Source organism: Phalangium opilio, unplaced genomic scaffold (genome assembly GCF_054372755.1).
Source record: "Phalangium opilio isolate 3A_F unplaced genomic scaffold, DU_Popi_V2 ptg000009l_1, whole genome shotgun sequence".
NCBI lineage: Eukaryota > Metazoa > Arthropoda > Arachnida > Opiliones > Phalangiidae > Phalangium > Phalangium opilio.
In genome coordinates, this window is record NW_028324146.1 from 4,346,984 (window position 1) to 4,361,253 (window position 14,270).

Here is a 14,270-nt window from a genome sequence, read left to right on the forward strand (position 1 = left end):
CCTAGGCCCTACATCCTATTTCTCCAAAATGTCTCTCAGTTTAGCCTCTCTCCCAAATGTTCCTAAAGTGTGTAAGCATATTTAGAATGCTAGAATGAATGACATTTCGCTTAATTTTAACGATACTTATTAAATAATTAAATCATCATTTACATTATTTTCTTCATTATGTGTAACTTAATTAATAAAGGCTCAGGAATCGATTGGCAACAGAATTTTTTTTCTTTTTGGATTTCAGCGTCAAAATTGAGTTGATTTATTAAAGTGTCTATAAAGTTCTCTAAAGAAGACAATCCGGGTAAGAAAACATTATTTGAAATACGTCATAGGCACGTGACTGAGGAAAGATGTGGTTCAAAGAAGCTAGTTCGTTTTATTTCTAAAATTACCACTTCAGGGAATTGGCGCTGCAATCTCGCGAAAAACCAGGACTAGGCGTTAATTTCCACTAAATATGGCGTTTTTGTATCTTGGCGTCACGTGGTGCCTGTGACTTATTTCAAGTAATTTTTACCCACCCGCCTATGCCTTGTTTACAGTCCCTTTAATAAAAAAGTCCGAGACCCGTAAATACTTAAAAAAATAAGTACCTATTACGTTTCCAGCTGAAACTGATTCTAGTTCCTCTAACTCCCTGCCCATTAAAAGGTAAAGACTTCCGACAGTAGCCACCGTCACGTGTTGATCGCTTTTCAGATCTTTTAACACAAGTCCTTCTTCCACATGAAAATTCTAGGTGTTCCACCAATAACAGTTAATCGTTTAAAATTTAAACATTCATATATAGAGTAAGTGGTGAGTCTTACATTTTCAAGGGATTTAGCGGGATCGTGTTTGGGTCCCAAAACGTACAGCTTCTGACCTTTCTTGAGTGTACCACTAAACACTCTGGCAAAAGCAATGAAGACATTTTCTTCCACACTTACATCTTGTACATGAAGAACGCTTTCAGAATCTAAGTTAGCAAAAATTCAAAGTGATATTCGATTCGCTATCATTAAAAGTATAATAAGTATCTTGTTATACAGGATCAAGAAGCGATATCTTGTTTACTAGGAACATGGATTAACTAACGCTAGGGATTATTCACTAACCGTGTTTCCCATGTAATACTGTTGCCAACTACATGTTCCGAACTATTCCTTGATTCCCCTCTTCATTCCCCCAATTTATTGGACCAAAACGGATGCAGATATAGCGACATCTCTCGCCAAAATAAATAGTTTTTGCCCAACCAATTTAGTCAGGATTTGAATTTTGACGTCATAGAACACGTGATATTTGGTCCAATTTTCTTATAACTTCCTGTTAGGGATAGTAGCTGCTGCTAGGGGGCGTTTGGAACATGCATGCTTTATCTTTTTGGGGGAACGAACTATCGCTAGTGTTAGTTAATCCATGCTAGGGAGAAGGTATAAATTCGCCACATTTCCATCTTTATCTCCAGTCCAAACGTAGCCTGTCCGTAGTTAATCCCCGCCTCTAAATTACAACCAGCATGCATCTCATTGGTTCTTGAAAACTCACGTCAGCGCGACGCGAATGACGAAAATTACAGTCATATTTTCCGACTGAGGAGAGGCAGCGAAATAGCCCAGCCTCCTTTTACCTCCCCCCTTGTATTTTGAAAGGGGGACTGGGACTATGGAGCGCGAATACAAAGGCATCTTATACCTTCTCCCTAGTTAACTAGATATCGCTTCTTGACAGGATGTTCTAAAAACGGTTGTAGGACTGAAGTACGATGGATGCTACAGTAAATTTTGAGTCAATAATGTTCTATGACCTTTTAAAAGTAGCTTAAAGGTCAACAAAGGAAACTTTTGATAGTAAGAAACACATATTTACAGGTAACTATATGTTTCCCAAAGTACCTGTTAAGTCTTTGTGCTCAGCGTTTCTCTCAAGTTGTTTCTGCCGAGCCAATTCTCTCCTCTTCTGTATTTCATCGGCCGTTAAGGGCCTTTGCTTATTCTTCGGTAGATACTTCTCTTCAACTGGAAACATCTTGGAGACGCAGACGATAATGGGAACATCATCTGAAGAACTGCACTCCATAAAATCTAAAAACGGGAATTGTTATACCCAGGTTAGGATGGTTTACCTATTTGTTGGAAATAATAGTTAACATTTCAACCAAGAACAATGTTAATGCAATATGAGAACGTGGTTTGATCGTATAGTTGTTGAAGCATGGATTAACTAACGCTAGGGGTAGTTCGCTCCCCCTAAAAGATAAAGCATGCATGCATGTTCCAAACGCCCCCTAGCAGCAGCTACTATCCCTAACAGGAAGTTATAAGAAAATTGGACCAAATATCACGTGTCCTATGACGTCAAAATTCAAATCCTGACTAAATTGGGATTTGGGCAAAAACTATTTATTTTGGCGAGAGATGTCGCTATATCTGCATCCGTTTTGGTCCAATAAATTGGGGGAATGAAGAGGGGAATCAAGGAATAATTCGGAACATGTAGTTGGCGATAGAAATACATGGGAAACACGGTTAGTAAACAATCCCTAGCGTTAGTTAATCCATGGTTGAAGGGAACACTAAAATACAATAATACCATAGTTGTTGAAGGGGACACTAAAATACAATAGAGCTATTTCAGTGGGGGAAAAATTTCGTCTGCTACGAAAATTGGGCCTGCCTTTGGCGGACCAGGGCGGCCATTTTGTGCAGATTTTCTCTATGGGCAAATAGCATTGGTGACGTAGCCATTACCCCCTCTGAAATAGCTCTATAATACATACATTTTTTGAGTTCTTTGGTTTGCTCTGGTAAGGCATCGTAACTTTGAACGGCTGTACAAAATAGAGATTCCACTCTCTCTTCACTCAGATCACAAGGACTCGGAATCAAATTGCAAACCATATCTGAAATTATGGTTTTATATTTATAATTAAGAAAACAATAATGAGAAACGTAACATGCCTTCAACCTTTCTAAAATAAAGGTAAAAGGAGAGCAAAATATTTTGCTAAAGAATGTTAATGTAATGCAAAATAAAACAAAGAAATTGCATTGCTCTTAAGCTACTAATGTCAAAGTTGTTGATGTAAATGGACCTCCAATTATTGCCTAAAATGAGTCGGATACATTTCACGCTAACCGTTTACGTAGTGATTACGTGACTTACACGTGATTATCATTTCTGATAAGTGTCATATTACCAATCGTTATAAACCTATGTGACACCTGATCACTCGTTATTCACCCGACATACGTGACACATTATAACCCGTTATTGACCAGAAAGACACCAGTTGTAAATGACAAATTATCACTAGCAACAGACTTAAGATACGAACGCGAAAAGTTTAGTTTCTTTGTGAGTTGTGACAAGGCCTACGGTCCTACGGAAAATCGCGGATCTCTTTTTGAGCATCCTTCTCGATTTTATCTTTCTATTCAATTTTTGACTAAATCTCCAGCCAATAAGACCACGGCAGGGCCGGATTAAGCAATTTTGCACCCGGGGGCCGAGATACTGTGCGCCCCCTTAAGTCAGAAAAAACTGAACAGCAAGTGTCGCTAAGGGGGAACAGTTTAACTCAATGCGCCCCCAATAAGCCTTGCGCCCGGGGGCCAGTGCCCCCTCGGCCCCCCCCCCCCTTTAATCCGGCCCTGGACCACGGTTAGATTTTGCGATAAAAGTGGGAAAAGACATTTGATCATATTCATTTCGAAACTATCACAGATTATATTAGCAAATGTTTTGCTGTCATACATTAAGGCTTTTAATCCTATTTTAATATTCTAAAGGTGCAAAAAAACAACGTCGAACTCTTCACCGTCCCTTTCAAAAACCTCTAAAATGATCAAATGCTGAATTTCTTACCAAGTGTTGCTGTTGAAAGGGGGAACCATTTCCCGCAAACAGCTTGTAGCTGTACTTTAGGGTCAGAGTGTTTCATATCTCGCGGAAGAACTTTCAAGTCCAAAGTTTTGACAATTTTCTCCGTCATTGCTTTGTCCCTTCGTACCGCAATGGCTTCATATACGGCCCACAAGTTTTCAAGGACCAATTGAACAAACAGAGGTTTCTTCGACTTACTCTGTTCAAAAATCACAATTTTAAATGCAATAGCAACTACAATGCCCAGCGACATAAAAAGTTATTATTATCAGAAGTGAGATGAGACTAGAAGTGAAGGGCTCTAGCATTGGTAGTAGATCCACTAGTGAACAAATTTGAGGATTTTATGCCACCGCTTCCATCGCGCCTACATTAGAGGGAAAAAAATTGGTCGAGTTCCAAAAACATTTCCCACCCCCTTCCCCTCAACCTAAAGCGGCGGAACACGGACGCGGGTGCTTGAATCTAGTTCGGGCGTCTACCACCGCGAGCGTCTCACGTTTTGGAGGGGAAATTCTGAAACCGCCACCAGAGGGCCAACCGTTAATGTCTTATCAAGAATATTAATTCACTTTCGTCAAGTGAAGAATTTGGTTAGCTCAGTACTTCTAGTCTCATCTCACTTCTGTTATTATCTAACTACATTGGAAGAAAGAACTAGTAAAGAAAGAACTAACAACAGAGCAATGCGAAACAGACTTACTTGGGCACCTTTTTTAACTTCTTTCGTTTTTGTATTTAGGTAAAAATCTCCCCAGAGTGCATGACGTAGAATCAACTCATTCACACCTAGTTTATCCGAATACATTCTTGCAAAATCAGCAACACTTAAAATAGAAATTAAAATAAAAAAAATTACTGCCAGAACCAAGATGGCCGCGTAAATAAACATACCTGAAGCCCCATCCATCAATAGCACTGGCGAAGATAACGTTTCCCTGATCAGGATCAAAATACACAGTTGAATCATCTACTTCCTCCAAACCGCTACTCCAATCCAGATATCGCTGAAAAATGTTTTTGGGTAACTTCTAATCTAGAACTAACTTTCAAGCCAATTTCAAGACTAGTGCCTTACCTGATCTTTGTTCTTGAACTCCTGCGCAACATTGCTCTGAAGGAAAGGAATCACGAATGAATAATTATCGTTTAAGAAAAAGATTGAATTGAAATGGTTAAGTATTTAAAATTTTTAGGCTTCCAAAAACTCCAAATAGGTGGCGCCACTATAGTGTATAGATTTATGGGGCTGTCCACCTGTCCGCGATTCCAATTGCTAAAGATTCTGATGTTTTAAGCGGAGCCTCCGGGATGAACTAGGCCCATGCGTGTGGCGAAGCGAGAATATTTTTTTAACTAATTTAGTTCGCCTTGTTTTCCCGTTTGGGGGCGCTGATACGACCGAAAAATAAACAAAGTTCAACCCCGTGACCCTGTCGACTGCTTAAGTATTTGGGCCAAGGTCGCGGATTGTAAGTATACGTTTTTATAACTCTTACTGAATTATTTTAATTGAAATAATTTATTTTGTTGTCATCAATACCATCTAACCGAAAGATTCAGTAAAAAGTGAATAGCCCCAAAAACATTTACGTTAATTTTAGGATGAAACTTTTCTCTATCATAAAAATTTTATGACTGACCCCTAAAATATCAACGATAATTTAAGGAAGACCCCTGTCCAGGTTTTTCCCGTATATGGAGTATCCTATGGAGCAAATGTTAACGAAGGAGGGGGGGCAAATAGGACTATAACATACTCAAAGGGCATCCCCGTATCTCTAATATAACCAGAGTTATGAGTCTCCAAAGTATAGTGTAATGTTAATCCTATGGAGGGTATCTTCATGAACATTTTGCTTAATTACTCGGCCCCTGCTTGACGCAATTTTCCCTGATTTTTATTAAAAATTCCAAATTCCCTGAGGTTTTTGTCAACTATTTCCCTGGTTTTTCCAGGTTTGTATGAACCCTGTAGCTGGTACAACACACGTCTCTGTTGCGGTCGGACCTCCTTTTAACTCCATGGATGAAGGGTTAGCTTTTTCCCTCTTTCCAAAGTCTGTTTATTTAAAATTCTCCCTACCTTCTCGGCCCCTTTTTAAAATTCCCCCGACCTTTTTGGTCCATTGATAAATTCCCTGACCTTTCCGCCTACTATTAAATTTCATGATAATTTTACAGGGTTCGTACAAAATTTTTGGAATGAAATTCCCTGACTTTTCCAGGTTTTCCCTGACTAAATTCCACAAATTTCCCTGACCATTTGCAATAACGTACATGGCGAACGTATATGAAAACCAATCTATATTCACTCAAATAATTTTTGCACGAGTTATTTTTATAAAAATCAGCCAATTAATTCGTTTAAATTTAATTTAAAGTAAATCATAAATAACCTGAGCGAGCGAAGCGAGCTCCGCGAATTTGGGGCTTTGCTCAAATCTCAGACAAAACTTTTTCTGGTCACCCTTATACTTTAAATTTCCCTCCAATATATTTTTCCCTGACTTTTCCCTGACTTTTTAGGTCCATTTTAAATTTCCCTGACTTTTTAGGCCCATTTTCAATTTCCCTGACTTTTCCAGGTTTTCCAGGTCGTGTACGAACCCTGTTTTAGCGTATTTTTACTTTGTGTTTTTACTATTTTCCCAGGTATTCTTCGACCCCTAAATCACTATTATAAGCGTTCTATCACAACTTCCATTTTTCTGCCACCTTATACCTTGTACGAACGAAAGGAACTCCACGCCTGTGGCGCCACCTGCCGCTACAATAATACATACTTTTGCAGTCTTCTCCATAACTCCCGCAGTAAAAAGTTCCCCAACCACCGCGTTGACTTGTTCGAGTATTTGCTGAAGATGAATGAAGGCATCTAGAGGCGTTAACTTAATTTCCAGAATAAGACGGTCAATTTTATTAAGGACAAGGACTGGTTTGATGTTTTCACTCCAAGCTTGACGGAGTGCAACGATAGTCTAAAATTAAACCAAAATAGTCTGACCAATTGACCATACACAAAGATTTGGGATATACGCGGTGCTCAGAGACCGACTTATCGTGAAAAAACTTGCATATTAGCAGAAGTGAGATGAGACATGAAGTACTGAGCTAACCAAATTCTTCACTGGGCGAAAGTGAATATTCTTGATAACACACCAACGGTTGGCCCTCTAGTGGCGGTTTCAGAATTTCCCCACCAAAACGTGAGACGCTCGCGGTGGTAGACGGCCGAACTAGATTCAAGCACCCGCGTCCGTGTTCCGCGGCTTTAGGTTGAGGGGAAAGGGGTATGAAATGTTTTTGGAACTCGACCAATTTTTTTCTCTCTAGTGTAGGCGCGATTGAAGCGGCATAAAATCCTCAAATTTGTTCACTAGTGCCAGGATCTATTACCAATGCTAGAGCTCTTCACTTCTAGTCTCATCTCACTTCTGATATTAGTTTAGTTATGTATTTAGCAAAAATGCTACGGCGCGAAATGTAAAAGGTCATTTTAAAATGTTTTGGGTCAAATTCAAGGCTTAAGCTGATATAAATAATCTCTGCCATATGATATCGTCTGTTCTTTGTCATAACATACCTGTGGACAAACTCCTTCGACCACATCAACTACGATAATGGCACCATCGCACAATCTAACCGCTGTTGAAACCTCACCAGTGAAATCAACGTGCCCAGGTGAGTCAATCAAGTTAATCAAATGTTTCTTTTCACCTATTCAAAAATTTCAGTGATAAAAGTTACGACGTGCGCGATAGAGCAATTCCGTTTTACAATAAGTTCATAAGATATGTTCTATAAGTTAGTCATTGCTCACTGAGAGCTTGTCGTGAAGTGACGTAGGTCATAGATTCTCGTAAAGCGACGCCTGGTGAGGCGCTGCTGTCAAAGGCTTAGTAAGACTAGATGGACTGCAAAACTAACCGAGTGTAGTCAATTCTCGCTTGTCGTTCTCGAACTAGCTCGAGCTGTAAGTCTCTAACATTACGAAGTCCTACTTATTATGGAACATATCTTAGAAGAAGAAATGGACTCGCCGAGGACTGTTATTAGCCTTAGCAGAGAACTCGCGAGTTTCGAGTACTCGCACAGACATAGTTATATTTAGACAGATAGCTTACCTATAATGTGTTGCAAAGAAATTGCGCTTGATTTCATGGTTATCCCCCTTACTTGTTCGTCTTTTCTGCTATCCATATAACGCAACTGAATTAAACATTAGTATCGTCAAATACTTGAAATAAGCCGGTTTGCCATCGATATTTCTTTTCAAAATTTGAAATTGACTTTGCAAGTTTTCTCTGAGTGTCTAAACAAATTCATTCTCCCTAACTCATTTTAATTTCCATTTTATTTGGGTAGAAAAGTATTGTTTAAAACGGGCTAGTACCATATTGCATATTAGTTTATGCTAGTGCAACTATAAGAAAATTACCGAACTGATATGGGAATTTTTAGGACAATTTTAAACTTCCCCCAACACTTCCCGACTTTTTCCATACATTTCCAAAAATTCCCCGACTTTTTCCATACATTTCCAAAAATTCCCCGACTTTTTCCATACATTTCCAAAAATTCCCCGACGTTTTCCATACATTTCCAAAAATTCCCCGGCTTTTTCCATACATTTCCAAAAATTCCCCGGCTTTTTCCATACATTTCCAAAAATTTCCCGGCTTTTTCCATACATTTCCAAAAATTTCCCGGCTTTTTCCATACATTTCCAAAAATTCCCCGGCTTTTTCCATACATTTCCAAAAATTTCCCGGCTTTTTCCATACATTTCCAAAAATTTCCCGGCTTTTTCCATACATTTCCAAAAATTCCCCGGCTTTTTCCATACATTTCCAAAAATTCCCCGGCTTTTTCCATACATTTCCAAAAATTCCCCGACGTTTTCCATACATTTCCAAAAATTTCCCGGCTTTTTCCATACATTTCCAAAAATTCCCCGGCTTTTTCCATACATTTCCAAAAATTTCCCGGCTTTTTTCCATACATTTCCAAAAATTTCCCGGCTTTTTCCATACATTTCCAAAAATTCCCCGGCTTTTTCCATACATTTCCAAAAATTTCCCGGCTTTTTCCATACATTTCCAAAAATTTCCCGGCTTTTTCCATACATTTCCAAAAATTCCCCGATATTTCTAATTAATTTTCAAAATTCTCCGACATTTCCTATCCATTTTCCTGACTCATTTTTCAAAATTCTCTCATAATTCCCCGACTTATTTTCTAAATTCTCTCATAATTCCCCGACTTATTTTCTAAATTCTCTCATAATTCTCCGACATTTCCCATCCATTTTCCTGACTCATTTTTCAAAATTCTCTCATAATTTCCCTGACTCACTTTCTAAATTCTCCCATAATTTCCCTGACTCATTTTCTAAATTCTCCCATAAATTCCCTGACTCATTTTCTAAATTCTCCCATAATTTCCCAGACTCATTTTCAAAACCCCTGATGCGACATAATTAATTTTTCAATTAAAACCTCACCTTTCCAGCCATTTTCTGTGAAAATATTCCATTGCTTGCAATCAGGGAATCAGCCAAACTGGTCTTTCCTAAAAACAGTTGTACGTTACAGTCCCTGGCATAAATGTTAAAATTGCCGATTTAATTCGAGTGTAAGGGAAACTTACCATGATCTACATGAGCCAGGATGCAAACATTCCTGATATTTTTACTGTCAAATTGCAGCTTCATTTTGATACCACTCATTTTTATTCAGACTCAAATGAACAGTGATCTTTTCAACCCATCAGATCGATCAACGAAATATCTATAAATATACGTTGCTAGCGTAAAGTCAAAGTTCCGCACTACATTAAACAAGAACGCGTCTACACAAATGCATATGTTGATTTGACCAATTCGCAATAAAAGCTACGTTACAAGTCGAACCTAATTCCTAAGTTTGACCTCTTTTATTGTCCCATGCATTTCAAAAAAAAATTACCGATATATCGCACGCATTTCCAAAATCCCCCGACATTTCCCATGCATTATATGTCCTTATAAAGCGAGAATTGATGTTCTTATGAAGTGAGAATTAATGTTCTTATGAAGCGAGAATTGATGTTCTTATGAAGTGAGAATTGAAGTTCTTATGAAGTGAGAATTGATGTTCTTATAAAGTGAGAATTGATGTTCTTATGAAGTGAGAATTGATGTTCTTATGAAGCGAGAATTGATGTTCTTATGAAGCGAGAATTGATGTTCTTATGAAGCGAGAATTGATGTTCTTATGAAGTGAGAATTGATGTTCTTATGAAGCGAGAATTGATGTTCTTATGAAGCGAGAATTGATGTTCTTATGAAGCGAGAATTGATGTTCTTATGAAGCGAGAATTGATGTTCTTATGAAGTGAGAATTGATGTTCTTATGAAGCGAGAATTGATGTTCTTATGAAGCGAGAATTGATGTTCTTATGAAGCGAGAATTGATGTTCTTATGAAGCGAGAATTGATGTTCTTATGAAGTGAGAATTGATGTTCTTATGAAGCGAGAATTGATGTTCTTATGAAGCGAGAATTGATGTTCTTATGAAGCGAGAATTGATGTTCTTATGAAGTGAGAATTAATGTTCTTATGAAGCGAGAATTGATGTTCTTATAAAGCGAGAATTGATGTTCTTATAAAGCGAGAATTGATGTTCTTATGAAGTGAGAATTGATGTTCTTATGAAGTGAGAATTGAAGTTCTTATGAAGTGAGAATTGATGTTCTTATAAAGTGAGAATTGATGTTCTTATGAAGTGAGAATTGAAGTTCTTATGAAGTGAGAATTGATGTTCTTATAAAGTGAGAATTGATGTTCTTATAAAGTGAGAATTGATGTTCTTATAAAGTGAGAATTGATGTTCTTATAAAGTGAGAATTGATGTTCTTATAAAGCGAGAATTGATGTTCTTATAAAGCGAGAATTGATGTTCTTATAAAGCGAGAATTGATGTTCTTACAAAGTGAGAATTGATGTTCTTACGAAGTGAGAATTGATGTTCTTATAAAGTGAGAATTGATGTTCATATAAAGAGAGAATTGATGTCCTTATAAAGTGAGAATTGATGTTCTTATAAAGTGAGAATTGAGTTAACAAAAGTTACAAGAATACACTATAAAAAATTCAAAAACAATCTACAATCCGTGGCCACGTTGAAAAATGATTTTCAGAAATAAAAAAAAAACAAAAAAACCACATTCTTAATGGATTAAAAAAAAAGCACTTCAACCAATTAGACTAGTAATTAGTACACTGGTATACAATAGACGGGTTTTATGGCTTTTGGTTTTCAATTTGATACCATCTTTTAAAATGGCGGCCTGAAAAATAATAACCATGTCCTGACGGGCAACACTAGATGCCTTTGATTCTAGTAACAATAATAATAGTTAATGATTTATAATGGGAAACAAATTAGTTTGGACAATTGACAAAGACGTCCAATAAAGACTAAATTTGAACTTTTAAATGCCAATAGATGGAGCTTTTGTTGGCAATAAACAATTCTAATTAAGAATAGATTTGGAAGTGAGAGAGCCAGTCTAGGGGTGTGCTTTAAATAAGGTAGCTAAAGTGTTTCTAGATGGGCTACTGTAGTGAAGGCACGAACTGAGAACATGAAACGGAGATACCTAGGCCCGTGCCTATGGCGAAGCGAGAATTTGAGAAATTTTTTTAACTAATTTAGTTCGCCGTGTTTTCTCGCTTGGGGGCGCTTTTAGTACCGTAAAATAAAAATAAGTTCAGCCCTCGTGACCCCGTCGACTGCTACAATATTAGGGCAAGGCATTGACGTAGAGGGGTGAAGCCGAGGTCGCGGATAGTAAAAAAAAACGTTTTAGAAAATTTCCGAAGACCTTTATTAAACAATCATGCCAAAGAAGTAAAGGATAAAAAAGCAAAGGTTAAAAAAATGAAAGGTTATGAAGGAGTAAAAAAAATCCTCTTATGGTATAATAAAACTGTGAATTAGCAACTTCAATTAGTTTTGTTTTACTAAAAAAACATCCATGTTAAAATCTCATAATTTTGTTGTCCACACAATCTAACCAAAAGATTCAATAAAAAATAAATAGCCCCTAAAACAATTACGTTAATTTAAGGGTGAAACCTTTCTCTTTCATAGAAGTTTTATAATAGGCCCCTAAAATATCAGCGATAATTTATGGACGACCCCCTTTGCAACTGTAATAAAAGCGCCATCTAGTACACATATTGGGTGAAAATATTCCCTCTATGAAACTGGATATTTCCCCACATAAAAATCGACACGCACAGGCCTACGTATCTCGGAGGCTCCGATTCCCTCATACAAGGTCAATCTTAGCTTAGAAGAGTGACTATGGCCTACCACAGTAGCTGAACATCTCGCAACTAACGCCAAAACTACTATCACTATCACCCACTACATAGCTAACCTCAGTAACCTGTCTTTATAGCCCTAGTAATAGGTCTTGCTTGATCTAGGGGGCACTCACTAAACGTCGCCATCTACATCATTCCTATTCAACTAATGTATTTAGGATATTAACCCAGCCTTAAGATGGTAGGCTATTAGATTAACGAGCCTGAAATAATACAGCTAGAAGATAGGAGGTGGTGATGTCATGAGAAAGTTCCTAGTAGCAGACTATAATGAGTGAAAACTTATTTGTGTCAGGTGTACCTCAGATCAATAACGAGTGACATTATCATCTACGTCAGATGCCTCTCCAGTGAATAAAAAGTGATCAGGCGTGACATGGCTTTATAATGAGTGATAAATATAACACTTATCACCAAGTGATAATCACATGAAGTCATGTAATATTTACCAACATTTTCGATGTGATTCATATGTGAAATATAAGTAAATAGCTGGACCAGAGCCAGAAATAAGCACAGGACACTGGACATAGTCCAATAAAAATTTAAAATGCTCCATAATGTTTTAAAAACTAAGGGGGCACTGAACATTTTCACCAATAAATTATTTGATTACTTGACAATGAAGATGCAACACTATTTCTGCACACTTCAGTGAACAATGTTCAATAAATTTTCCAGTTAAAGGAAGGGGTCACTGGACATATGTCCTTTAAGAAATTTTTCTTGTTTGAGTAAGGCAATAAACCCCCTTTAGTACCTTAGTGTAAATTTTGTTTTCCTGATACTTTACACCCTACTTATAAATAAAATTTTCTGTGATTGTAATTGTGATTTTCATTAAAACATTAAATGGATAAACTCGACTAAAATTAACTTCATCATCTTACATAATGGGAATTAACAACCACAAAGGATAGTTAAAGGTACTTCTCACCTTTTTACCGTTCTTCTTGATTAACCGTTCGATAAATATTTTAATAATCTAGTTATTAGATTGGTTATTATTTAACTAGACATTTAAATAAACACACTCAAAACTGCAGTTCAACTTCGAATATGGAAATAATCCGGAGCTGGTTCATCCACGTGTTAATTCAATTTGGCGAAAACTAGCGATAAGCAGAATAAAAAGCAGACAGCAGAATATAACAGGCAACCATAGCCTACTCGATCACGCACTCGACAACGCAAGCTGCTCGCCAGTCTGGGAAATAAGGATATTTTTTAAACTAGTCCTTGGGACCAGTGAGTCACTCCCTAGCGTCCAAAATAATAAACTGGTCTCCGGAGTGGTCCCAGCCACTGTTGTCCCATAGATTTGTAATTAATAAACTGGTCCCGAGGACCAGTAACCCCCACTTTTGGGGTACGTTCAGTAACGAAAATCTCAAGGAAATCGCTGTTTCCTTGATGTGTGGTTGATGGGCTCGAGACGTCACAGTGACGTAAAAGGCTGCTGAACGGAAAAGTGACACTTTGAAGTTAGCGCTGGTTTAGAAAATGGAGTTGGGGAAACGTCTTACTGGCCCTCAAAACGTTACGAAGCGCAAATGGCTCTTTTTAAGTATAAACGAGCTTACAAATAATGAAATTGTTTAAGAAAATTATGTCTATTTGAATGGTAGAAGTATTTTTGTAATGAAAACTAATACAATTACTGTAGGAATAACATTATTGGAATTTAATTTTTAAATCCCGCGCCAACTTTTCGTCTGTCAAGTGTTCATCAGTCAAACGCTACGTCACGCCATCAAAAAAACCATATCGATTAGATGGTTTTTTTGATGGGCAAGCGCTGAGCATCATGACGTCAAAACCGGAAACACGAAAAAGCGTACAGTAGGAAAAATCTCACATCGTTTAGTAAGCGCTGTCATCAAAGAGGGTTACTGAACGTACCCTTGGAATTAAAAAACTAATCCAAGCAATTAATAAACTGGTTTTGGAAAAGAGGAAATGTGCTATTTCCCAGTCTGCTGCTGGACAATCCCCTATTTTTCAAATCAACACTTCTGTTCATTGAGT

At 37.5% G+C, this 14,270-nt stretch overlaps 1 protein-coding gene across 3 annotated transcripts in view; it reads right to left on the reverse strand.

The window, feature by feature from the left end:
• Window positions 1–13,370, reverse strand: part of LOC149713439 (elongation factor-like GTPase 1) — a 90,485-nt gene extending 77,115 nt beyond the window's left edge. For all 3 annotated transcript variants that reach the window (XM_089848047.1, XM_089848039.1, XM_089848052.1), the window contains exons 1-14: window positions 13,180–13,370; window positions 9,517–9,656; window positions 9,371–9,438; window positions 7,992–8,076; window positions 7,451–7,584; window positions 6,651–6,845; window positions 4,943–4,978; window positions 4,759–4,871; window positions 4,568–4,691; window positions 3,847–4,063; window positions 2,759–2,881; window positions 1,875–2,063; window positions 807–955; window positions 591–732 (exon numbers count right to left, since the gene is read on the reverse strand). In XM_089848047.1, the coding sequence (XP_089704173.1) occupies window positions 591–732; window positions 807–955; window positions 1,875–2,063; window positions 2,759–2,881; window positions 3,847–4,063; window positions 4,568–4,691; window positions 4,759–4,871; window positions 4,943–4,978; window positions 6,651–6,845; window positions 7,451–7,584; window positions 7,992–8,076; window positions 9,371–9,438; window positions 9,517–9,595 (1,654 nt within the window). In that variant the 5' untranslated portion in view covers window positions 9,596–9,656; window positions 13,180–13,370. The remainder of the gene's footprint in view (window positions 1–590; window positions 733–806; window positions 956–1,874; window positions 2,064–2,758; window positions 2,882–3,846; window positions 4,064–4,567; window positions 4,692–4,758; window positions 4,872–4,942; window positions 4,979–6,650; window positions 6,846–7,450; window positions 7,585–7,991; window positions 8,077–9,370; window positions 9,439–9,516; window positions 9,657–13,179) is intronic.
• Window positions 13,371–14,270: the final 900 nt, after the last annotated feature.